The sequence below is a fragment of the Exophiala viscosa genome (assembly GCF_022695815.1).
Source record: "Exophiala viscosa unplaced genomic scaffold EDD37scaffold_3, whole genome shotgun sequence".
NCBI lineage: Eukaryota > Fungi > Ascomycota > Eurotiomycetes > Chaetothyriales > Herpotrichiellaceae > Exophiala > Exophiala viscosa.
In genome coordinates, this window is record NW_026944355.1 from 611,050 (window position 1) to 635,393 (window position 24,344).

At 51.8% G+C, this 24,344-nt stretch overlaps 9 protein-coding genes across 9 annotated transcripts; 5 read left to right on the forward strand and 4 right to left on the reverse strand.

Moving 5' to 3' along the window:
- The first annotated feature begins 37 nt into the window (after positions 1-37).
- On the forward strand, positions 38-1,287 carry EDD37DRAFT_317415 (uncharacterized protein). The gene is made up of 3 exons (XM_062811401.1): positions 38-235; positions 288-383; positions 443-1,287. The coding sequence occupies exons 1-3, from the start codon at positions 186-188 to the stop codon at positions 1,113-1,115; spliced, it is 819 nt and encodes a 272-aa protein (XP_062671652.1). The 5' UTR covers positions 38-185; the 3' UTR covers positions 1,116-1,287.
- On the reverse strand, positions 1,288-2,049 carry EDD37DRAFT_317404 (uncharacterized protein). Its single transcript, XM_062811400.1, has one exon. It carries the CDS (start codon positions 1,867-1,869, stop codon positions 1,459-1,461), a length of 411 nt encoding a protein of 136 aa, XP_062671653.1. The 5' UTR covers positions 1,870-2,049; the 3' UTR covers positions 1,288-1,458.
- Positions 2,050-3,146: 1,097 nt separating this feature from the next.
- EDD37DRAFT_648221 (translation initiation factor SUI1) lies at positions 3,147-5,070 on the reverse strand (the record flags this gene model as incomplete). Its single annotated transcript, XM_062817982.1, has 9 exons — positions 3,147-3,161; positions 3,218-3,348; positions 3,398-3,490; positions 3,545-3,619; positions 4,520-4,558; positions 4,609-4,706; positions 4,757-4,768; positions 4,823-4,839; positions 4,894-5,070. 9 exons carry the CDS (start codon positions 5,068-5,070, stop codon positions 3,147-3,149), a joined length of 657 nt encoding a protein of 218 aa, XP_062671654.1.
- Positions 5,071-5,324: 254 nt separating this feature from the next.
- Positions 5,325-7,537, forward strand: EDD37DRAFT_625527 (O-methyltransferase-domain-containing protein). Its single transcript, XM_062816244.1, has 5 exons — positions 5,325-5,961; positions 6,059-6,188; positions 6,266-6,389; positions 6,451-6,893; positions 6,952-7,537. The coding sequence occupies exons 1-5, from the start codon at positions 5,821-5,823 to the stop codon at positions 7,263-7,265; spliced, it is 1,152 nt and encodes a 383-aa protein (XP_062671655.1). The 5' UTR covers positions 5,325-5,820; the 3' UTR covers positions 7,266-7,537.
- EDD37DRAFT_317603 (uncharacterized protein) lies at positions 7,453-8,963 on the forward strand. The gene is made up of 2 exons (XM_062811403.1): positions 7,453-8,128; positions 8,194-8,963. Exons 1-2 carry the CDS (start codon positions 7,725-7,727, stop codon positions 8,825-8,827), a joined length of 1,038 nt encoding a protein of 345 aa, XP_062671656.1. The 5' UTR covers positions 7,453-7,724; the 3' UTR covers positions 8,828-8,963.
- Positions 8,964-10,524: 1,561 nt separating this feature from the next.
- Positions 10,525-12,538, reverse strand: EDD37DRAFT_317462 (uncharacterized protein). The gene has a single exon (XM_062811402.1). The coding sequence runs from the start codon at positions 12,183-12,185 to the stop codon at positions 10,650-10,652; it is 1,536 nt and encodes a 511-aa protein (XP_062671657.1). The 5' UTR covers positions 12,186-12,538; the 3' UTR covers positions 10,525-10,649.
- A 2,930-nt stretch (positions 12,539-15,468) lies between these two features.
- EDD37DRAFT_317700 (PQ loop repeat-domain-containing protein) lies at positions 15,469-16,881 on the reverse strand. Its single transcript, XM_062811407.1, has 4 exons — positions 16,580-16,881; positions 16,509-16,526; positions 16,020-16,463; positions 15,469-15,959 (listed from the first exon to the last, which is right to left on the reverse strand). The coding sequence occupies exons 2-4, from the start codon at positions 16,515-16,517 to the stop codon at positions 15,618-15,620; spliced, it is 795 nt and encodes a 264-aa protein (XP_062671658.1). The 5' UTR covers positions 16,518-16,526; positions 16,580-16,881; the 3' UTR covers positions 15,469-15,617.
- A 411-nt stretch (positions 16,882-17,292) lies between these two features.
- Positions 17,293-19,777, forward strand: EDD37DRAFT_656859 (uncharacterized protein; the record flags this gene model as incomplete). The annotated part of the gene is made up of 2 exons (XM_062818859.1): positions 17,293-17,443; positions 17,493-19,777. The coding sequence occupies 2 exons, from the start codon at positions 17,293-17,295 to the stop codon at positions 19,775-19,777; spliced, it is 2,436 nt and encodes an 811-aa protein (XP_062671659.1).
- A 1,371-nt stretch (positions 19,778-21,148) lies between these two features.
- On the forward strand, positions 21,149-24,303 carry EDD37DRAFT_317805 (T-complex protein 11-domain-containing protein). The gene has a single exon (XM_062811408.1). It carries the CDS (start codon positions 21,365-21,367, stop codon positions 24,194-24,196), a length of 2,832 nt encoding a protein of 943 aa, XP_062671660.1. The 5' UTR covers positions 21,149-21,364; the 3' UTR covers positions 24,197-24,303.
- The last annotated feature ends 41 nt before the right edge of the window (positions 24,304-24,344 follow it).

The following is a 24,344-nucleotide window of genomic DNA, read 5'->3' on the forward strand; positions in this document are numbered from 1 at the left end:
GGAGGGAAATGATGCTGTCAGACCAACCCCGGGATGGGGACAATGCCGACAAGAATCGCATCAGCGGGTCATAAATGGCATGTCAGACTTAAGCTCCCTCAATCGGCAAAGCACAGCGCATCTTGAGGTCAATGAGAAACATCGTCCTACATTCGTCAAGGTCTATATGATATTCATCCCCAGAAATGTCGCATGGGTCATTCCTTGGGTCGCGTAGATCGCCCGGTCTTAAAAACACCCACGAAACCCATATCGCACTTCGATGCGACACCCACACCGCCCAACACCATCGAGCGCATCTACTCGAACTACCGTTCCGAGTCTGAGATGCCACAGACGCCACAACAGAACATAGGAGATTCCTCCGCGAAGGTATTTGCGGAGTAAGTCCCCGTGTAACCCCAGCTTCGTGCGCAGAGTACGCTAACCATGCGTGCAAAAGGCTGCTATCCGGCCCACTGCTGGAGATCGTTGTAGGATCCGAGGGCCGCAGCTGGCACCTTCACCAGAACCTGCTCATCCATCATACTCGGTTCTTCGACGAGTCCCACATGATCAACGGCGAGCATAGACGAATAAAGGACGGCAAACTGGAGCTCCGCGACGAAGACCCGACCGCTTTCGAACTGCTGGTCAAATGGATGTACCAAGGCAAGATTGACGATGTATCATGGATGCCCAAGGACGTCAAATGGGACTATGCCTTCACCTGCCAGAAGCTATACATACTCTGCGAAACAATAGGACTACAGGAGCTCCAGAATCAGGCGATCGATCAGTTCCGCCGAGGTTGCCATGAGGCTGGACTCGTACCTGGACCTGAGGAGATGAAGCCCATCTATGAGAGAACACGGCCATCTTCGCCTTTTCGCAAACTCGTCAGCAGGATAGCCGCACGGCAAATCATGGATCCAGCGTCAGAAAAGGATGCCTCCTCATACAAGGACTGTTTCGCCCTTTCTCCAGATTTTGCGGTCGATGTCATCAATGCCATCAAAGTTGGCACGGGTGGCTCGCTTTTTGATGATCCGACAGAGGGGAACTCCTGCCGATACCACGAGCATGAAGATGGTGAGACTTGCCACAAGACTGTCAAATTCAAAGACATATCTTGATGGCTGATTTGTTTCAGAACGCAATATCGATACACGAAGCATCTCCTCGGAGTCAACAATGATTACGGCGGCGCCGAAATGGCCGGCAAAATTGTCGATGAAAACGCAAATTCCTTCATATCTGCTTAGCTACGTCGAAGTTTCTGGGCTTTTGTCCACGAGTGTAGCCTTACGAGGTCTCACCACGGACCCCTCCTCGAAAGCAGACCGCGAAAGGCCACAACTCAGATCATCAGATACAGTCTAAGACGCACATAGATGCAGACATCGTGCTTTCGAGCAGCCCTTCTTCGGGCTGCTCGTGATGATACATTGTATAGGACCCTGCCATAGGGCACCTCCATCAGAGTTCCCTCTTCGACCAGCGCTCGAGCACTGGGGCCACCGACTCCTCCAACCAAAACATCTGCGCCGGCATCCCGTCGAATTGTACAACACAAATGAACACAAGCAAGCTGAAAAGACTGCAAGCCGAAATCACGTACAGACACTTGAGCCGCAAAATCTGTCGCCGTTGTCGGTCATCTCTGTCCCCCTCAACCGCAATGTCCTGCTGCGTACAAAAGTACACGAGCATCAAAATGATCGAACTGATGATCCACGCCAACAAGCTCCTGCTGAGTTTGAAAATGTCGGGTTCCAACGCCGCCGAGATCCGGAAGATCTGCATGCACACAAACGACAATAGTATCGAGAGGCTGCAGAGCCGCACCAGGACCGCGAAAGGTGAATAGTGCAGAAGCCAGCGGGACATCAGAGACGATACGAACAGGTGAGCGAGATACGCTGCGGCGCCGGCCTACAAGTTTCCGTCCATCAGTCAGTCATGCCTCAGCGTGGTAATACACAGTCTGGTTGACGTTGGGGTATACAAGCCAGGCAGGTGGAAGAGACAGGCATATTTTGACTTACCCATAAAAAGCTGAGAGCAATTTGCGCAATAGCCATACGTTCAATAATAACACTGTCACGAAATCCGCTTTCCTGGGCACGTTCTCGCCGCCCATGTGCTGTCGGTAGCGTGTATTTCAGCCTGTAGATGCTGACGAGGGTGTAGCAGGCCCACCACGCCGCTGAGACGGTTGACAACGCGCGACATAGCAATAGTGGCAAATGCCATTGTGGTTGTACTCCGAGGACGACGGCTACTCGTGGATACCGGGCACTTATCGCCACACTGGCCTTTCTGCCATCTTTAGGACCTTGTTGGCTGGTCGAGCCAGATCCAGTCGTCTGTGGAGGCGGGTTGTTCAACGCGTTAGTGTAAGGGGGCAGGTCGGGGTCCGCCAGTTCAAGCGATACCTGCAGCTATGGCGGCTGCATCGCCCTTTGGTGGTGTCTTTGTATCAAGATGTTGAGCTAATTGTATGTGGTTTACTCAAGACAAGCTGGTATGAAGCATCAAGTCTGGGGATGATGGTCGACGCGTGACCACGGACTCAAACTGGGAGGCCCCTAACTCTCCAGTCCCCTTGCCCCCCTGTGCCCCTTCCAGATCTCTTGGCAATGACGAACGTTCAGGCGGTAGAGTCCCACTCATGCGTATACGGGCAAAGGGGTTGATAGCAAAAGAACAAGTGACCAGCATCTACAACACAGGCCTACAACCTTTGAAGAAGTGCGGATCGCGAGAATCACAGGGGAGCAAGTCCGGAAGAACAATAACCTCATATCCGTTGGAAGCTACCTCGAAGGAGGACTGATAACATCAATGAGAGAAAAGCCCGCCCCTCTGAATGTCCAGCAGCCGTGTACTTTCAAGCATTGCTCGTGCAGTCCACTGTCCACTGCCCGATACTCGTCAGGTGCCTGTCCCGTCTCATCATCCCAAAGCAGATTTCTATCATGGGTATCATAAACACATACAACCGATCCGTCCTGAAAATGCTATCGTGACTTGGCCGCTGCAACGGCCCGAAGGTAAAGAGGTAAGAAGTAATCGTACAAGGAAAAACAGGTTTCTCTTCAGTCGACTGCTTCTATCTGTCCTCGATGACCGAGCAGGATAGCACAGGATATCGGTTGAAGCGTTTAGAAACCGTGGACCTTTTCAAAGTCAGCCTGATCCTGACCCAAAGAGGATGCCTCGGGGTGATATATACCTTGATAGTCTTAGCGTCGAGCTCGAGGCCATCTTTGGCGACCAAGAACTCTTGAACATCTTTGCGCTGATCACCCTGGAGCTGAATCACCTCGCCCATCTCACTATCAGTGACGATCGTGCCATTGCAAGCTGTTCTTCTCTTAGTACTAACCTCTCAGTAGAGTATTATGCGACATACCGAACTTCTTCTTGATGACCTTGAGGATCTTCTTCTGGTCGAACTTCTTGGGAAGGCCTTGGACAGTTGTCAAAGTCTTACGACCATTGCGCTCTGAGCCATAGATCAGTATTTATGTATATTCCGCATCGGAGTGTCATCTCTTACGTTGGATACGAATGTGGATGTAATTTTGGGACTGCTTCGCTTCCCCAGTGTCGTCGTCGGCCTCCGCGAAGGGGTCTATCAGACAAGCATGTTAGTCAGAAGATCATATACAGGAGTGTCGCGCGTTCGAGCTTGGCCAGGAGTGGCGATCGGAAGCGACCAGGATCAGGTAGAGCCCATCACTGACGCTGGACTCAAACATGCTCGAGGCACCGAGTGGCTTCTTTGTATTGAACGTTCGTGGCGTTGGCGGAAGCGGCTGAGAGGAGGGGTTCGCTTACCAAAAGTTTTGAGGTTTTGGATAGTTGACATAAACTCGTTTGTCGAAGAGAACCTGATGGATTTGAGGTGGTAGTACTGTCGATTGATCTGAGTTGTCAAAGGTTTCGTTATCGAGGGTTTTGGAGTGGAGAGTCGATTTGTGGTTGTGTTGTGAAAGAAGGAAACTCGTGGCAGGGAGGGGAAGTAGGAGAGAAATCAACGGACTTGGAAACTGGCGCAGTCTCTGAGTAGCGCCAAGCCTGGCCACTGGTGCAGTCACTGGCAGTTTGGTTCTAGGTAAGCCCAACAGCTGCTTCGGGCCACGGCCACCCCCGGAATTTGACGATTCGCCACCATCGTAACATTTTTGCTAGGTACAAACATGTGAAGAGTCACTCAAGGGCCCGTGCATTTCCATTAATGGCAGAGCCACCTGTACCTAGTTGTGACAATACATATCACGGCTGCTTTTATGGGCTCCTTCACACGGCCAACATGCTGCTGCAGTGGTTGGTGCAGAAGTAGCTGACCTCCCTGTTGCAGATGATATATGCAAAACATGATTGTACAGACACCAAGAATCCCAGCTAGCCAATGCAAAGTGTGACTTAAGTCGTAGTCGACCCTGCCGCCGGAGCCCTCCCACCAGCGTTTGGTTGAGGTGGAAGAAATAGAGGCATATATGTCTTCGTCCTCCGTCAGTGCCATCCTTACCAAGCAGATAAATCGAGCTTACCACAGCGACAGCAAGGACTGCAATCCGTTAGCCATGTACCCTCAACGTAGATTGAATCTTAACATACTTGCCATGCCAAAAGTCAGATATGCAGGGGTACCATTGCTCTGCTTTTGAGCAGAAGTCTCTCCAAGCCAATTCAGAAGTGCTGATAATAAAGAGAACCTTCTCCGTTCAGCTCGTGATTCTCGATACTTGATGGACAAACAACTCACCAGCCAAGCATCCTAACAGTTGTGATCAATGGTAGCGCACAGATAAACGTGATGAACCCTCCTTACCTGTTTCTCATAAACATCTGCAGACAAGATCAGCCGGCGCATTCGATCGCTTTCACATACATGATACTTACAGCTGCCATGGGCATTGTACTCGCAAAGGTCGAGCTGAAGTCCGCAGACTTGTCTTCCTTTGGCTCGACATATGGAATGACTTGATGGCTCTGATTAGTCTGGTTGAACGTCACCTCCTTAGAATGTCGCTGCCACTCACCTAGGTCAGTCCTCCGCATGTCCTTCTTTGCCGCCATCTTCAGTCACTGCGCGAGGGGAAAGAAAAGGCTTCAATAAACGTTGTAGAACAGTTCGAGATGTTTAGACCATGAAGCTGGAGCAGACAAGCTCTAGGCGAAAGTGGCGGGTCAAGATATTGCGGCCAATCAAGCGATGTGCACAGCAGGCAATCCCGCTAATCCAAGGAGGGTTAGCTGCTGGTTACTAAGCAAAACCTCGACGGTCAATATCTGGCGGAGTGCTCTCGCTCTCAGTCATTATTACAGGCTCACTATGATCCAGCGAAGTATTGGATACATTCTTCGCGATCACGACTCAGGCTTGACCGTGTAGGGATAAGCACACTTTCATACATGAATGGGCTGGCATACAACAGCCGGCATATTCTGCATCAGGGTTGACGTCGGTCTCGGCCTCAACTGGAGAATCGTTATCGGGGTTAAGAAGGTTTTGTCTTCTCCCCTACAGAACTTGTGACAACGTACCAGAGTTTCTCTCTATTGAAGTGGAGCGTGACATTCTTGCTTCCTGAAAAGCGCTATGTCCGACTGCTCGGTTTCGGATTGTCGTCTTTGAAGCAACATGAGGAGTCGGATATAGCTTTTTCCAGGCAGAAATATTCAAATTCGGGTCGGACAGTCCATGGCCTCAACAGACTTTATGATGGAGAAACACCTTGAGCCGAACCTCTGCATAGATAAATACATGGGATCCCCATTCGTCTTGTTATCTGCTTATTACCAGCTACACTGACAGCATCTATCGATATGGAGTCCACCCTTGATCAGATTCGTTCTTTAGCCCATGAGGCTGACGACGTTGGCAAGCGCAATATATTAGACCAATTGAGACAACTTCAGACAGAATTGGAGAAACCGATGGATCTGTTCATGAAATTGTACAACTCGGTGAGTCGATAACATCTGGCCTCATCCCTGGCAATGTTCTCTGGGCACTCGTCGGCTTGAGGGCGTCATTGCTAATGGTAACATCCACGCAATCTAGCATATCCAGATTGCCGTGGTCTATGTCGCCGTCCAGCTGGGGCTGTTCAAGCACCTCGCTAGAGATCCCGCATCAACTGTGACTGTTTCTCAACTTGCCGGAGAATCAGGCGCGTCTCCAGAACTGCTTCGTATGTTAGCCTTTGCGTTTCGGATGCCGGGCAAAGCGTTCTGCCACTCGTCCCTGACGCGAAACCAACTCTTCTAGGAGCATTACTGCGATACCTGGCGTCCGTAGGCTTCATCTCGAACCCAAGTCCAGATCACTACCAAGCCACCAAGCTCACACACTTTCTTGCTACTCCTGTAGCAGAAGCAGGCCTTCTTCATGCGTAAGGTCTCTTGATGGAAGGACTATTCCGTCTTCCTCAACTTACCAGATGTTCTCAACAGCTTCGAGACGTGCGGACCTGCCACCAGCGCGATCCCTTCTTTCCTCGCAGAAAGTTCCTACGCAGACATCACTTCAAACACGAACACGCCCTTTCAGAAGGGGCACAGAACCGACTTGGGCGCGTTCCAATGGCTTACTCAGCATCCCAAAAACTTTGGCGCCTTGCAGACGGTCATGACAGCACTTCAGTCTGCGGATTGGCTCGATGCCCTCGATTTTCTCGACCAAGCAGCCAGTGATTTCGCGCAGGAAAGTGAGAAGGCATTTTTCGTCGATGTTGGTGGCGGGCATGGCCATCAGTGCAAGCAGCTCCTTCAAAAGCATCCTCAGCTCCACGGCAGCATCGTCCTACAAGATCTGCCCCAGGCTGTAGACAAGCTTCCACCCATCGAAGGCGTCAAGGCCATGGCGCAGAACTTCTTTGAGGATCAGTCAGTCCAAGGTATGTCATCTGCATAACTCGCCGGGAAGAACGTTCTTCTCACTGATCCCAATCTTAGGTGCCAAATACTACTATCTTCGCCGAATAATGCACGACTGGCCCGACGCGGATTGCCAGACGATCCTGTCCAAGCTTTCTGAGGCTCTGAGTGCGGATTCACGTATACTGCTTGACGAAGTCGTGCTTCCAGACGAAAATACACCATGGCAGGCTGCCATGCAGGACATCTCGATGAAGATCTTGTTCGCGGGTAGGGAGCGAACGCGCAGTGAATGGAGTGGCTTGATTGAGAGATCAGGATTGAACCTGATTGACATTCGGACGTATGACATGTCGTCGTGCGCCTCTGTCATTGTTTTGGAGAAGAAATAAACGAAATGGCCGGTCAAAACGACTCGCTGAGTCGCTGTGATCCTGGAATATTTTTTCGGATATCTAGTTACTCACCTCAGTTTTTGCCGACATACCTCAGCCGTGGAAATTCGTCCTATATAATTGTAATGGTCATTTCATGTTACATACGGTTGACTCCGATGAGTCCATCAAATTTTCAAATCGAACTTCGACGGTAACGAGTCCGATGGCAATCGTGGGTGGAGCAGCATTATCCATGCCAGCCAATTGTGACCTCGCACTTGAACGGCGTCAAAATCAGGGCAGCGTCACTCGTGGCCCCGAAGAGGCATAGGATCATGGCCGCTTTCCCATTCTTGGCGCATCTGCGCTCCCCGGTCTTCCTCGAGCGCAGCTTCATTTTCCATGCTCGTGTGAACGATCTCAGCCCTTACATTCATTAGTATTAGAGCCATCCGTGCTCGACACGGTTCAGATATGTCGCGCCCGGTCGACCTCCTCCCTAGGAGGATAATCCAGACATATTCACCCTTCAGCTCCTCCAGCAGATCCTCGAAGCCATGTCTCTTCTGCGCTCATCAAATGCTCTCACTCAAATCCCGTCAATTCTCGACGACGCAACGCAGGGACGCAACGGTTGGTAAAATGAAGGCAATCAGCAACTGGGATGCCAGACTTCCTAAAATGCACGCCGTCAAAACCCAAATGGCCAGACAAGGTGGTGGAAAGACATCCGCAATGCCCGATGATCTAGGTCGAATGCCCAGCGCTCTGGTTATATCCTCTGCAACCAAACTACCCAGCTGGCTGCCTCCGACATTCATCAAACGGGCCAAGATACAATGGCTTCGGCTGAAGACCGCAGCACAGGACTGTTTCAGGTAAGACACAATGCCCTCATACAGATTCAGTATGCACCTCGAGGCGTACTAACATGCGTCACCAGCATAATCTACCTGCAGTGGTGGGACGCACCTAAAGACCCAGTCACAGGCAAGAGGATGAACAAGCCCCTAGAGTTCTCCAACCGAACCGAAATCGCAAAGGCACTGCACCGAACCTTTAACATGGCTCTCGCGGCAGGAGACACAGGCACTATCGAGAAGATCGCTTGTACCGGTTTACTCAATAGCGCCAAATCGCGCATCCAGCGTCGAAAGAGACTCCGGGCGAAAGAGGAGTGGAATCTGAGGAAATACATCGGCATCAACTACCCGCGGTTCCTTCAAAAATGGCCCCTCTCAGCTCTCCTTCCAGGGGCCAGTGTCAGAGTCATCCAAGACCGTCTTGCACCTCTTCCTTTCCCCAACTCATCCTTCCGCCAATGTACCGTCCGTATCGATTCGGTTCAGGTAGCCAAGACCGCCTCCATGTCCCAACGCCAGTTCTTCAACATCACGGAATACGTCGTAATACAGAAATTGACGCTGCATGGGAAAGAACAAGATTGGAAGCTGTGGGGCACCGTGGAGCCGAGCACAATGGAAGATATCGACAAAATCATGGGCTCATCGGCTACCTCGGAGACACTGGCTACGCGGCTCAGAGACAACTTCTCAAATGCTACTGGAATGATGTAAAATGATGTCAGTTCTCAACAATGGTCATTTGTGAAATGGCATCCGGGTTGCAATCGTAGCCTTCGTATGAGCTTCCTCAAGCAAGTCGAATCGTCGACAAGACATCCTTCACCCTCAAACGCCTTAATTCCCTGACCGTACGTGAAAGAGGCCGACGCTCACAAACGCAACGACTCATCACACGACCGGCATACCTGTCTCAGAAACGGCAGGACACTAGGAAGAGAAAGCCTTATGCTTCATTGGCTGATCCTTGGCCAATTGGTCTTCAATGCGAAGCACACCAGGCGCGCCTCGCGAGTATTTCCTCTTTCGGCACACGATGAGGTTGTCTTCGGCAGGGCTCCTCTTCTCCAGATGGATATCACACTGCGGAAATCAGGCCTCCCGCGCTTCTTGTCAGGGATATGACATGACGCTAAGATGTGTGTGGAAAGATGTATCTCCGGGCTGGAATGCACCATCGAACCAGCGCCGAATACCCTTTCGTGCACATCCATGTCCATGGGTCATGGTGAGGAAGGAGTGTAGAATTCGACCGGGATGTATGCATATACTGTATAGTAATGGATGAATGGCACATTCAATGACATTTTGTCATCCTGTCCGTTCCAATTGATGGTCAACATCACCGATTCCAGTTGCCTGCCCTCTCTAAGGAGTGCTTGAGAAAGCTCTCTGTCTACTAACTTATTGCCTGCCTTGAGGACCGAGAGCTACGTGCAAACATAGGGAGCAGGATACGATGAAATATGTAGGATGGAAAAACTTTTGTTTGAATTGCTCAAAGGTCTTCTCATACAAGCCCGTGTTATGCGGTGTTGCGCAAAACGTCCCGTGAGAACGTGATTGCAGCCTGTTTCCTGAAGAAGCAGCAGCACTATTTGACCGCTCTTGCTCCTCAGGTTTTACTACTAGGTAGATACCATTCCTTCTTGTTATGGCGGGATCCTTCGCACGCAACGATACAGCGTGAGCTCTTGACAGCGGGAAGTCCGTCAGCTCTACCGCATAGTCCTGCTGCTTTGGACTCAAGGTACGCGCTGTCGCGAACCTGCTGGACCATGAACTTGAATTGGTGGTGTGTTCCCTGTCAAACGAAGTGCCACTTTTTCTGGAAAGAGGCTTGTCGGGTATCTTCCTTGCGCGAGCATGTCTGACGCAAGTCTTCTTACCACTCGTTCCTTGCCTCTCACATATGTGTATATATCGCAACCAGACGAATATCCAGTCGTTCGGAGATATGAAAACGTAATGGGCATGTTTGGCGTCAATAAGTCGTCACGTCGTAAATAATGAGGATTGAACCCTGGGTTGAAAGTTTATCGAAAAGCTTGCCGAGGCTGCTCGGTCTTCATAATAAATGTGTCCATGGACATGGACATGGACTTTGTCTTTGTCCAGTCCATGTCAGAGAAGCCAAAAGAAGAATGCTGTACAAGAATCGAACTTGGGAGAAAACATTCCAGAGACACATCAAGCAATTTGCTGAAACATCTCCAGAGCATGATGGATGGTGCGTATCCGCAAAAGTCCTGATGGTCCATGGCAGAAATTGCGGAAGACCTTGATTTCATGTCCGAATCCGTCGTCTGGCGGTTCGACTCCCACTTTCCAGACGTTGATTGAGTATCTGGCGCAATCGAGGATCGTCGCGATCTCGATCTTTATGGTGGGCTCGTACGTGACGTTGCAGATTGTCCGGGCGGGGATATCTATGCTGTTGGTCTGCGCAGAATGGACAGATGTAACCAGGAGAGGTATGGACTAAGCCGTGTCTGCAATTGAATTAGTTGAGAATCACGTTGTTCTTCGGAGCTCTTTACCTAATCATTTCGTTCTTCCTCTTGAAGCCTTGACCTCCTGGACCACGCGGACATCCTGCGACCGGACAGAAATGCGTCCTCATTTCTGAGTGTACGTTCATGTGACTGTTCAGTAGGTACTGTGTTTGAAAGGACGCGGCGTTGCATCCTTCATAGGTACATCTATACATTCCGTCCGCGAAGGAGCGGGTCGAATTCGACGCTTCGTTCCCCAGTGGATCAAGGTCAGATTCGGGACTTGATTCCGAAAGTGTTGTTGGTCTCTTCGAGAGCTGTTTGATTTCATGTCGAAATTCTTGCAATTGTAAAGAGGACGTCTCTTCCTCCGGCAAAGGTGTCAAAGGATGTGGGTTTGAGGATGCTGCCGGAGATGGTGCGAGGATAGATGAGGCGGGCGTGGAGGCAGCCGCAGAACTGGCGGGTGTACATTCGGAAGATGTGGATATAGAACTGTCGACAGTCGTTGTACGCCACATATTTCGTGGTGGAGGAGACATGCCGGTATGTGTCGAAGGGGGGAAGGATAGTGTCGGGCCGAATTGATGCGAGTGGGGTGGTGAATGTTGTGTAAGAACAGGAGACAAGCCGGGGAAGCCTGTCGAGCTCGTTGGATACCCTCCCAGGGTTGTTCTTAGAGAGGGTAGTGTCTGCTTCTGTCGTGGCGATGCAGCTGGCGAGGAAGGTGAAGGCGACAGCTGCATAGCAGGCAAGACCATGTCTGGATCAGGATCATAAGGGGTTATGGTGAACTTTCCCAGTATCGGAGACGTTAGAAGGGATGCAATACGGTCTTGATTGGTATCGAGCTGCAGTCGAAGACCGTGGCCGAACGTCGAAGCCTCCCTCGAAGTCTCTCTCGAAGGAGGAGCTGTGTCCCAACAGCTTGCCATGGCGGCCTTGTGCTTGGGGGGCGTAAAGCATCCATCGTGTTTCGAGCAGCTGTGCTCCGTCAAGATGCGATGACCAACTGTCGTGCCATTGACCTCGTTGATAACAGGCACGCTTTCAGGGGAGTAAATCATTGGGAAATCGCCGTCCTTGTCATTGATAATGTCCGATGGAGCAGTCGCAATGGCATCGGCCCCATCCGGCGCCTTCACGGCTGCATGGCGGACGAATTCGTTGTCGAGCAACATTCGAACTGATGCTGACTCAGGCTCGATATCCTCGTCGTCCTCCACACCCAAGTCCTCCTCCTCCTCCACGTCTGCCTCAGATTGACTGGCCGATGCTAAGGCATGTCTTTCTGCGTCCGCAGCAACATCGACCTGGTTAGGAGCTATTGAGCGAATCAGCACGCCGTCACTCAAGGAAGCGTTTGTTCGACCCTTTCGGATTTTCCGTCTCGGTGGGCGGAATTCCCCGACGTCCTCCAGGTCAGAAGAATCCGATGACGGATATACAGGGACCAGCGGCGGAGGACTGTCACAAGGCGTGAGCACCGGTCTTGCTTCCTCCAAAAGCGGCGACCTGTTGGGTGCGATGATATCTCTCTCCAGATCGAAAAAGTGATCCTGATAATTGTTGGACATGGGTGACTGGGAGGATCACATGGCAGAGGAAGCGATGTTATTAGGTCAAGCCGCTATGGAGACTCCCAGTACGACGAGACGTTGAGACGTTGACTGGTACTAGCTCGGTATCTAGTTGATCGGCCATGTCAGTATTTCCTTCCAGAAGGACGTCGAAGAGAGAGACAAGAACAAAACAACTTCTGACGCGCAACTTGGCACAGATGTCGAGTACATTGATCATGATGGCAACGCAATGCAACATGGGCAAAGCAGCCTCAAAGACAGGAGACGAAGCATAAAGCAAGGGACATTTGCTAGCGGCTCAAATCCGAGTGGTCCGTGGACGTTCCAGGCCTTCTCCGACCGTTGCCAGGGCCCCGCTTACTGGATCCAGGCGAGCTGAGACCGTCACCGGAAAGGTACATGGGAACCACCACAAATCAAAATAGACCCCAGAGGAGGTTGTAGACAGGAATGGAAGAGAAACAGAGAGTGTTCGCGTACCAGTGAGGAGTTACTCGTTGTCTGCAATCCTTGGAAAGCGAAGAGGGGTTTGGGCAACCTGATGAGGCTCCAAAGCCGTATAATAACGCTGTCAGCCGACCGAAGGAGCCGGGAACCGTCACAAGAGAATGTCTGTGTCCGGGGTGCAGGTTGCACGGATGATCAAGGTTGGGGTTGCTGATCTTGAAACTTGAAGACGTGCCGCGAGGCTGATGTCGGAATGGACGGGACAGAGACGTGGCTTGTGTCCAGCCTCAAAGGCCACATCACCATGGGAATGAAGGAGAGATTACTGAAGCCTTCGAAAAAGGGTCTGACAAAGCACTGCCACACAATTAAGTCGCGAGAGGCACTGGCCGTTGTCGAGTTCGCGTATGACTCCCGTTCTGTAGTGGTTGGGAGGAGTTGGAATGGACGTCAACACGGTAGGACTTTTTACAAGGATCTTCCTTTGAAAGGGTAGTCGAACAGACAGCAGCAAAGACGGTCAGCAGGTCTGGGCTATGAATAATAAAATCAGCCAGGTGTCTCTGCATCCGAGTAGATTGTACATTGACCAGGACGATTGGATGACTGATTCTGATGGCTGGGCTGGGGGGTGGTCAACTATTCTGGGTCGCTTCGAGTCTAGACTTGTAGAAGGGCTTTGTTTCTGCGGCTAGGAAAAAGCCTCCTGCTGTGTTGAGGCTTGTTCAGCCAGGGAGGAGTCGAGTCGGCGGTGGTACTGTGCTTGAGGATTCGACGCTAAGAGGGGTCGGGCACGGGAAGACGGAGTGAGGGTGGGCGTGTGGGCGTGTGGGCGTATGTAGGGCCCATCGGACTCGGGCGTTGATCAATGCATGGCTTCGACGCTTGCGATTGAGGCTCTTGGACTAGCTGCATATGTAGAGATGCCATGCAACGAACAGCGAGGCAGTGCATGATTGATGTTCGGAGTGATTCGTTCCTCTGTAGCTTGTCGAGAGGCATGATGCATGAAGTCGATGGGATGATGGAGGGGACGAGAATGATGAATGAATGAACGAAAAACGAAAGAAGTCAAAACGTGAACGATGCGAATCTACGTAAGTCACCGGCAAGCGCGGGGTAGCTTTCTTCATTCCTGCTGCCTAAAGCTGTACTGTAGCTGCAGCTGTGCTTTTTGCTATAGTTAAAATAGTTACTGCAGCAGAGACAACAACCGCACCTCCAGCGTGCTCCCCCTTCCTCCTACTGTTGTTAGTATTTTTGCAAGATTGCATTGATCGCAACGAACAGACTACTTCATCTAGCACGGCTGGGCACTACCTTTCGAAGAGAAGCTACAAAAGCAAGCGATCCATGGGAATTCAAGCCCAAGAAACTCGTCGAAAATTGCCGCAGCACAAGCCCCGACTACCTACTCTGGTTAACTGGGCGCATCCCTGACAACCTGAGACGAACCCTTGAGCAACCTCTATCTGGCCTGCCATTTGCTGGACGGGAGCGGTGGATAGGTGCCTCAACCGTCAAATGTTCAACCACGACGCCGTTCACCGACTGTAATTCCTTTATCGTGGACAGTACCGTAACCAACCTTGACAATACTTTTGCAAAGGTCCACCAGGTCGGCTCCCTTCTGGAGACTACCTAGTTACCCAGTCGGTCATGCAAGGAAGATGAGAATCTGACACGTTGGACGTGGTATACTGCACGTACATACATGATTTGCTGTGTACAAACGTCGGCCGCAGACTGCGTGGGAGCCTCAAATGGAGCCACACACTTCTCTTAGATCTTCCCGTTCTGCAGCTTCTCGCTTTCGGGAGCAATAATGTGATTCAGCCTCCACAATAGTAACCAGGTATAGTTCAGTGTCAATTTAGACGGCAGAAAGCATGAAGGCGCCATCACTAGTTGGCCGTTGGGTAATTGGGATTCGGTACAATACCCTCCACGTCCGCGACAAGCCTCCATTGAGGCGTTGAGTCACCCGGAGTCTAGGCCGTCCGTGCAATGCTTTAATGTGCATGGAAGTTGCCGCAAGGTCATCGGACAGCATGGGCGTAGATGTACCCCAGTATTAGTGGTACTTGGACACAAGGTGCTTCATGTTCAGATACATGTAGGCAGCGAAGAGATATGTCGACTGCACCCCATGAAACATGGAGCATGGCGCATTTCTGACCCTCACTGCAAATGGCGATCACCCCAAGGGATTTCCACAAGGAGGCCGTGATACAGTACTGTACATGCAGCCGGCCCAACGCCAAAGCCGGCAAGCTGCTCGCCCTCTTGTGCGACCTGGTACATGCATATTTCGCGGCTCACAATACAAGTCAGACCACCCCAGTCTCACAAATTGATAAAAGTTACTTTTTGCAAGTGGGTCGAGCAAGTAACGTTCTCCACGGCCATCGCGATCATGACCCCGCTAGAGTTCGCATCAATGATCATCGCCAATGAAGATGCAAGTGCCTCCGGCTCGCCTATGTGGTGGCCGGTGGGCGGTGTCAAGCCAGTCCGGGAGACACCTGATATACCTGCCCTGGCAGCGAAGCTTGTCGTGCTTGCAACATTGACGTACTGACCAGTGACCACCTCCTCCCTTGAATGCCCTTGAAATTGTGGAGTGCATGGTGACTTAGGACACCAAAACCGGTGCTGGGAGGTGTGAGGAATGCCCATCATTTCTCATCAGGAAGATGGCTGCCTATTCCTGGCAAAAGGTGAAGTTGACATCTCCAGTTACACAGTCCTGCCAATCCTGCATGCAGTAGGGGACACACACATTGGGAGCGGGCATTGCAATTCCCATGGAGCGTATGCTCTGTCTTTGGATCATCAGAAATAGCGAAATCATTCGTATCGAATGTTGATGTTGAGATCTCAGAGGTCACCACTTGTAACGTACGTGCTTCCAACTTGACTCCGGGGAATGCGCCTGATGCTATGGTCGGTCCTGGGTCGAAAGCATCCGCGCACCCATCATGGGTCGAGCAGAGGCTGCTCCAGGTTGTCATCCTCCTTGATGGTCAGATCATCCTGGCCACGGTAGAGGATGAAGTGTTGGACAATGAATATGATATCGAATGCAATGCTGATGTTCGAAAGACCCAACTTCAATGAATTTCCGGTAATGCCACTCCAGTCGCCCTGGAAACTGGCATCAATGACGAGCTGGATCAGAGACAGGACACCACCCGTAATATCACACAAGATCTGCTCAATGCTCCAACCTACGGTTGACTTGCGGTTGAAATTGAGTATCACTTGAGGAATGTACTTGACAAAGGTACAAATGAGTTTCACATAGCCCAAGGTGTAGAGCTATTTGGAAAATGAGCGATGCTGAACCACAGCTTCTGCGGAGGTAAGGGAAAAGCTCACCACATCGATCCAAGCCCAATCTTGGGGTCCTTGGGATTGCCAGCCTGAACGACGGAGCACTATCGCTGTAACGACCAAAACCGCGAGTATACTACCCCAAACGACGCCCAACACCGGCTTGCTGGCTTTCTGACGAGGTGAGACCTTAAATCGCCAGAGCCACGGGAAAAATTGTGAGTAAGTCAATGCCACCAGGACCACGGCATGAACACCGAAAGCAACGTCGTTGAACTGAACCGTGGGCTCGGGAGACACCGGATGTCTAGCAGCATATTGACTCCGAATGGTGGGTGAATACATGAAGCTGCAGGTAGACACGCTGTAACACAGAAAGCCCACGACGTTTAGCAAGGGGAAGTCGATGGTGAGGCCCAATGTCGACTTGCGGTTCCAGTTCAACCATGGTTGAGGATAGAAGGACGCGCTCCAAGCTATAGCACTGCACTGAGATCAGCGTCAAGTGTCCAGATGGTATTCACGTTATCATACTAGATCCATCCAAGAAGTCTGTCTGGGTATCAGCAATTTTGATCGCTCATCTCGCACACAAAAATTCGTACCTTGACACCACCTTGAGAATGGCCGTCCGCTTCTCAGCGTCATTGATCATGGTCGTAATGGGATCCAGGAGGGCAACCCATTCAGAGAACGCTTGTGGTGAGAACGTTACCAAAAGGCCTGGTCGTGTACTGATATATCAAAATGTCGATCTCATCAGATGTTAAAGGTATTCTCTCATAGCAATCGAGAGTTGTGATTGGTGATGCGAGGCGTAGCGGGTTGGTTGCCGTTCACAACCACAAGGTCGTTTCTTGGCCGAAGCCAGCGCCGATTGAGGCCCAAACCTGCTTTCTAAGTTTGGCACCTGCAGGCAGTCACCGACAAGTCGCAGAAAGTCCTTGCTCATTATCTACATTTACAACTACGCTGAATACTGTACCCTAGAGACTCTTTGACCTGCGCCCGTCTAGCACACCGAAGAAGCATTCCAGTTGTGCAGCTTCCTTCTGTCGCTCGCCTACCAACCAACACCTTAAGGTACTTTACCCCGCTTGCGAACTCGAGTAAACAAAAAGATCCATACCTATCTATCTCCTCCGACACAACCAGGATTCCACCGTCGCTCCAAGATCATATACCACGATCTTGTATACAAAAGACCTAAACTCGAGAAAGAGACTGAGTAGTCCACATCTTATCTTGGATGGTCCATTCCTCTTGAAGCTCGGAGGACAACCTCCACAAGGGAAGGGTCCGTCCACTCACACAGGCCATGTCGCCCTCGCCGTCCCTCGCTCCGCCTGGGACCAGCTCATATAGCTCGGATACAATGCATGTCGGTGATGGAACTTGGGACTCAACCAGAGATGACTTCCTACTGCCAAATCTGGTAGGCATGAACTTTGCGACAATGAGATACAATGGTAAGAGAAATCAAGAAATCGCTACTATACAGTTACTCATAACGCACAGGCATGGGAAACCGATTTTTCACAATGAGCGGCTACCACTCTCTGGTCGAAGCTCACGGGATCATCGCTGCCATTACATTCCTCGGCATAATTCCACTTGCGATATTGTTGATGCGATTCTACGGTCGACAACCACGATTAGCTCTACGAATGCACATATGGCTACAGATCCTCACACTTCTACTGAGCACAGTCGTAATTATACTGGGCTTTATGGCAGTTGGCCAAAAGAGGAGCTTGACGAATCCACATCATGGTATTGGTCTGGCGATCTATGTCTTGATCTGGGTGCAGGTCATCGGTGGATGCATGGTGCACAGGAAGGAGAAACGACAAAGACGACTTCACATCCCCGTAAGTGCTATGCTGCATCACTGGCTAGGACGAGCCATTGCTCTGCTGGGAATCACTCAGGTTGCCTTGGGTCTCACCGTGTACGGTTCACCTCTACTTCTTTTCGTCCTTTACACGTTGTTTGTTTTTGCTTTGGTTGTGCTATATTTCATCCTAGAATGGCTGGCGGAGCGACGGAGAGCACAATATGATAATGATGGTGGAAGTTGTTATAGTGAAGAAGTGGTGTCTCGACCCAATCGTCGCAGGAAGTCTGGTGGGGTCGGCACGCTTGCAGCTGCTGGAGCAGCTGGCGCTGGATTGGCGGCACTTTTCTCGAGACGATCTTCTGGACGCCGTGAGCGCCCACATGTCACTGGCACAGAAAGCGGAACATCGTATTACTCTGAAGAAAACGAGAAGATCAACGAGAGACGGCAAGGTGGCTTGGGGCACCGTCTCATGCAAGTGGCCGCCATAGGAGGAACAGTAGCAGCAGCGCAAAAGCTCTTTGGCCGCAAAGCAAGACGAGAAGATGGATCGGATACTGGTCCGTACCGGCCACCACGACCCGCTCTGGGAGGTAATCAGTCCGTGACCACAACAGACTCGATGTCGCGAATCGAGGAAGGGCGACCACCTGTACGTCCGACGACACCAGCTGGTGGCAGTCCTGGATATGTGCGGCCAACTCATCCTCTCGCCCAGCCACCGTTGACACCTGGATCCGGGAGGAGGCATTCTGACTCGAATTACTCCTACTCCGACTCATTTGCTTCAGCCTCTCCTTCAAGGCGCGATAGAGGAACCCACACCTTCCGGGACGCTCTGGCCACTGGTGGAGCAGTTTTTGCTGTCCGGCAACTGTTCAAGAATCGAAAGCAACGGAGACAGGATCAGAGGATAGAAGACGAAAGAATTTCTCGAATCAACGGAGCCCAAGGCTATACTGGGGATGGGGTCAATCCACCTCGGCGGCAGCGTCACAACCGCATGGGCAGTCAGTCTGCATCCGACCTCACCAGCGACCTCGAGAGCAATGTTCGGCCAGGAGGTAGTGGCGCATTGCCGGTGGCAGGAGTCGGTGCCGCAGCAGCAAGTGCTCTGGCGGACAGAAACAGAATTAGGCCAGTGGGACATGACCCCGTCATCAATACTCCCGGTCCTCCTACAGCGATGCCGACTGACGTCCCTCCGGTGCCACCTCTGCATCAGGAGTCGTCGGGCAGCGAAATGTACACCACCACATCAGGTCGTCAAAGACACAGACATCATCTGCGTGACGAAGCAGCAGCTGGTCTGGCAGGTGCAGCAATAGGCGCCGCAGTAGGAGAGCATTCCCGCAGGCGCCAAGATGGCAGGAACACCGAGTCTCTGGAATCCCCACCTGTGAGCCTCAAGGTTAAGATGCACAATGACGGGCGCCATGTCACTTTGCGACGGTTGACAGAGGAAGAGGCTGCGGCACAACGTGAAGCCAAACGAAGAGAGCGGGCAGCCTCGGCATCCAGGAGGCGGCGAAACTCAAGCTTCAGCAGTAGTGAGGGTGATGCGCTGGGAGCTGGACCGAGCGCTGACCGACGCTGGAGGCGCACTGAAGCCATGGAGGCTCAGCAAGCCGCTGACAATCAAGCTGCAGCGGCGGGTTCGACATATTCTGAGCATGTTGCGCATGCAGGCCCCAGCACGAATCCGCCATATCCTACACCACCTACGCCTGGTACGCAAGGGATCGATCCACGTACGGGTCAGACTTACCATGTTCCGATACCTCCCCCGATTCCAGCTTCGATGAGCAACCTTGGGCCTGCTGGCAGTGGCGTTACCTCGCCTGGTACCGAAACGAGCGGCGCGACAGAGTATGCCAACAACCGCCGCAGGAGGAGAGCCGAAAGAGCGCAGGCACGTCTCGCGAGGGAGGGCAGAGCAGGAAACACCGTCGACTTTACGTGATTTCTTCTGCTAGTGGCCTACTGCAAATTCTTAATGGGGTTGAAAATGGCTTATACCCTGCTGCATTTGCACTACATGTCCGGTTTGAGCAGGCGTATTTACGGCAGGAGTTCTGGTTGTTACTGTACAATTTGTGACGATGACACGACATGAATGAGGCTGGGAGGGCTGGGTTAGCACGATGTCTCAAGTACCTGAGTTGACTTTGTGTGACCACGTCAAAAATGCATTCTGAGATCATAGACGAAGATAGAAATTGACATGTTGTCGGTGCTGACGAGCCATGGTCGTTACAGCGTCGATTTCGACGTCTTCACAGCCCAGGGATGAATACCACCAGCCTGCCTCATTGACTCACTTTTAATCTTTGACGTTCCATTGCTCACAGCACAGTGCGCGTGGGCGTGCGTATCTGCCAAAGGCTGTCAAGATACCAAGTCCATGATCAGTTCGCTATGAAGTCCGTGTAGCTGGCATTGAGACCAATATTCGTACCACCTGTACCATCAAAGCGCCACGCCGGGACCAGTGATGCGGTGATGACTTCCTCTGACAGCCGGATCCAAGGCGCTGTGTGAACGAGCCGTGAGTCAAGTGCTGAGACATGAAATGCTGTGCGACTTTCCCTCCCTCACACACAGACAGCGCTGTCTCCGTTTCAGAGTCCTCGTGACTGGTCGCATCACGGTTCCGAAGGTTCAGCGCGCAGATTTTCTTCCCACGAGGTGATGAGGCAAAAAGAGGCGAGCAGAGTGTATTTGACCATCCGGTGCCCCAAGTTTCGGGTCGTGTACACGTGGTAAAGCCTCATGAAGTCTCTTCCAGCCTCAATTCGGTTCCTTTCCCGTGATAGTTACATCAGCGGCGGCAATATAGAGCCTCAACCATGTGTCTGAAGACTCTGAAGGGAAAGACGGGAGCACGCAAGAGAGCCAAGGACTCCAGGAAAGTTCCCGCTGTTACACTTTCCGGCCCATGCGACGGACGCTGGGATCATATAGAGGTCGTGCGCAGTCCTTGCAAGGCCTTGGTTCCGGGCCTGGCTCCGGAGCCATCAGGCTGGGATAAGGGTTCTCTGGGATCTTCTCGTTCCTTTTCGCTTATGGGGGTTCGAGCCGGTACCAAAAGACGCCCATACCTACGGCCAATACCCATAAAGTTAGTCCCTTCCAGGTAAAGTTAGGTGGTGGTGGTGCATCGTCACTGCTTCTCCGGCTCAGATCTCCAATCTCAGATCCTCGTCCCAGCCTCCCACTCTCCCGCCTGCCTTTTCAATCTCCATCCTATCCTATCCTACAATTGAACCTTCTCTTCTCGACACCAGTCTGTCTCTACACTCCCTTTCCCTTCTCGTTTGTACTGGGTTGTCGTCAGTTGCATTCGCAGAGAGCACCTCGCCTTCAGCGCCACCGGACCCCCGCCTATAAGCAGCATCAAAACAAGGCCAGCCACCAACTCTCTTCTTTGCCATTCGCTTCTATTCCAGACATTTGCCCCCATCAACCAGGATTACTATACTCGATGGCTTAGACTTTGTCCGAAGTCGTCCTCCGCATCATTCCCTCATACGCATTTACAAGAAGAAAAATGGAACCAAGAACTTCAGAACCTCAAGACATCGAAATGGACTTCGGCCTGCACAGCGACGCAGACCTGCCTGAACCACCACCTCGACTTGCAGCTCGTTTCTACCGCAAATCGAGTGCGCGAAGAAAGACCTCTGCCAATTCCTCCCGTCGAAGTTCTATATCCTCTATACAGTCTCATTCCTCCACACGGTCCAGCCATGGCGGTCCACACAGCACACACATCGCACAACATCTTCGACGCGCCTCGATCATTGAGAGCCGAAAAGCACGTCTCGCTGACAGAGCGGCGCATGCCGAACAAGTCAGATTGAGAGCTGCTGCTGCCAAAGCCGCTCGGGGAGTGTCGTATAGCGAAGAGAAGGCTTTGGCCGCGCAAGCAGCTCGGGAGAAAATGCTGGCCGACATTACTGCTCGATGCGAGGAGGAGGTTCGCCGTGCGAAGAAGGTCGCAGAAGAGGTCAAAGAGAAAAAGGCTGCAGAGTTGGCCAGACTCAAGGACGAGATGGCAGAGAAGTTCACCGAGGCGGCACGCAGGAAGTCCATATATCAACAAGGTATGCGAAGGCCGAGGTTGTCTTCGCTTGCTGCTGTTGAGGAAAAGAAGGTGGCTCCCTCAGTATTAACGGAGATTGATCGCGTCTATGCCGTAAAGGTCATTCAACGATCATGGAGGAGATACCACAGCAGCAAAGTCAGGACCGACTTTCGTGCGCTGGGGCTGAACCTCGCCCGTGCCCGGGCGATTTCTTTTGAAGAGTTGACCGGGCTGCTCTCCATCGAGCGTACCACTGCCGTCACCTTGCGACTTCTGAAACAACTTGGAGTTTTTGAGGATGGCTCAGACGACTCGACAGCCATTCGTGTCTTCCTGAGTGCATATCTGGTTCTATCGCACCCCGTGCAAGCTTTCAGCCATGGTGGAAATGAACCTCAAGAGCAGGAGCTGATGGCAAAAGCTCAAGCCCTCATCGACTGTTTCGAAGCACATATCATGACTACGATTGCGACCTCTCCTCGGGATGGCTTGCCGGCAAGCAATGATGCTTTGTGCTTCTCCTACAACGACTTCTCCGTCACATTCCATGCTTGGAAGAGTCAAGATCTATCGGTCCTCGTTGATACCTTGATCGGCTCTTTCGTCAATCTTGACTTGATACTTCAAGCGACCAAAGATGATCACGAGGGCCGCGTCGCGCAAGATTACCTTGATGCCGTCCGACAAGAGCAGATCAAATTGCTAGCGCGGCTGAAGAGACTCGCTGGACCGGACCAAGCTCTCTCAAAGGTGAGGCTTGCTGTAAGGAAGGCTCGGAAACAGCGCGCTGCCGAGCAGAGTCAAAAGACCGTGGAACAGATTCCTCGTGCTTCTACCCCAGTGAATGAGAACCATTCGACGCTCAACGCAGCGCCCTTGACACCTCCGGCTACTCCGCAACCGTATCAACGTGAAAGGGATCTGAAGACTTCGGCATTCGCCAACAATCTGGGCCAGATCATGACAGTCCTGCCGTCAAACCGTGAAATCGCTCACGAGATCCTCATCAACGGCAGCTTTGAGGTAAATCAACGACCGTGGACTGATGCGCGGAAGGATCTGATGAACACCCTCCGCACAAGCATGCGTGCTAGCATGCAAGATGGCAGCAGTGATGCCGCTGCGACCTGGACTCATGCAATGGCGGTCTTGATTCGGGAGAAACTCATGAAACTTATAAGCCGAAGACATCCTCTTTACGACAGAATCGACGGCTTTCTGGATACCGCCCTGATCAACCAACAATGTCGAAATGGCATGTTTTCATATACTTATTTCTTCGAAACCATTTCGGGAATGATTGCACAACTGTGTTCGCCCGGTCGTGACGAAATTGTCAGGGCCTTTGCGACCGACACTACCAGCGATACAATTGATCGCCTATTTGACCTTATCAACATCATCGACCTCATGACTCTAGACCACATCAATTTTCAGTTCAGGCTGGCTGCAGAGTCCGTTCTGGAGCGCGGTCACGAACATGAGATCACATCATTTGAAAAAGATCTCCGAGAAGGTGTACATGTACTTGGACGGACGAAGCAATGGTGGTCTGCTGCAAAGGTCGCTGTGGCTCCAAACACCAGCGCCGGTGCCATATATGCCCGAGCATTGACAGATCTCGTGCTGCGGAACACCCATCTATCCTATCGTAATCTACCAGAGACTTTGCAGATGGACTACGTCCGCCTGCTCAAGTTTAGGGCTCGCGCGTTCCACATGGTTGCTACATCTTCTGTTCTTCTGACGACCAAGATTCGGCTCAGGCGGAATCGAGAGTCATTGTGGACCAAAGATGCCGAAAGGCTGATGTCGTTGGACCTTCTGAGCACCGACGTCAATCGGATTGTGTCTCTGGTCGAATCGTCGCACATGATGCCTGAGTCGACCAAGGAAGGTTTGTCCAACTTCGTCAGTCGCGTCCTGCCTGCTGCCGTTGATGCGGCGAGAAACGCAGAGACAGCTGAACAAGACCACCAAGACGCCATTCACAGTTCATCAGAATATACGCCGTCAGAAGCCGGGGACGACGAGACAGGAGATGTCTTCACGGAGCAGATTGCCGGCTTCTTGCTGAAATCCTTGCGAGAGCACGTCTTTGCCAGATTGTCTGCTTCCGGCACTGCTGAGAGAGTGCGGACTACGACCGGTGCGGCTGAGGTCCTGGCCAGAGCGGGCATGCCTGAACTTCTGGAAGAGGTCAATCGCTTGGTTGATGGTCTTGGAAGGATTCGCGCAGTCGACTTGAAGGCTCATGGGAAATGGTATGATCAAGTTGCTGCTGAGTTGGCGTGATTTTCTTGCCAGCGGGGCGTTTCATTGGAGATGGATGTGCATGCTTGTGCGGTTGTATATATGATGCCTTTATGACTTGTTGTTGCATTGCTGGGCAAACTTCATGGCCGGGATGAGGTGCTGAGTATAATGATGACATGATCTCACG

Excerpts from the sequence above, each read along its gene's own strand:
- EDD37DRAFT_317415 (XM_062811401.1), top strand. The coding sequence starts at position 186 with ATGTCGCATGGGTCATTCCTTGGGTCGCGTAGATCGCCCGGTCTTAAA. Across the intron at positions 236-287 it reads AGATCGCCCGGTCTTAAAAA|CATCGAGCGCATCTACTCGA; the intron begins CACCCACGAAAC and ends ACCGCCCAACAC. Across the intron at positions 384-442 it reads TCCGCGAAGGTATTTGCGGA|GCTGCTATCCGGCCCACTGC; the intron begins GTAAGTCCCCGT and ends TGCGTGCAAAAG.
- EDD37DRAFT_317404 (XM_062811400.1), bottom strand. The coding sequence starts at position 1,869 with ATGTCCCGCTGGCTTCTGCACTATTCACCTTTCGCGGTCCTGGTGCGG.
- EDD37DRAFT_625527 (XM_062816244.1), top strand. The coding sequence starts at position 5,821 with ATGGAGTCCACCCTTGATCAGATTCGTTCTTTAGCCCATGAGGCTGAC. Across the intron at positions 6,189-6,265 it reads CGCGTCTCCAGAACTGCTTC|GAGCATTACTGCGATACCTG; the intron begins GTATGTTAGCCT and ends CAACTCTTCTAG. Across the intron at positions 6,894-6,951 it reads TGAGGATCAGTCAGTCCAAG|GTGCCAAATACTACTATCTT; the intron begins GTATGTCATCTG and ends TCCCAATCTTAG.
- EDD37DRAFT_317603 (XM_062811403.1), top strand. The coding sequence starts at position 7,725 with ATGTCGCGCCCGGTCGACCTCCTCCCTAGGAGGATAATCCAGACATAT. Across the intron at positions 8,129-8,193 it reads GCAGCACAGGACTGTTTCAG|CATAATCTACCTGCAGTGGT; the intron begins GTAAGACACAAT and ends ATGCGTCACCAG.
- EDD37DRAFT_317462 (XM_062811402.1), bottom strand. The coding sequence starts at position 12,185 with ATGTCCAACAATTATCAGGATCACTTTTTCGATCTGGAGAGAGATATC.
- EDD37DRAFT_317700 (XM_062811407.1), bottom strand. Across the intron at positions 15,960-16,019 it reads ATTGGGCTTGGATCGATGTG|CTCTACACCTTGGGCTATGT; the intron begins GTGAGCTTTTCC and ends TTTTCCAAATAG.
- EDD37DRAFT_317805 (XM_062811408.1), top strand. The coding sequence starts at position 21,365 with ATGGAACCAAGAACTTCAGAACCTCAAGACATCGAAATGGACTTCGGC.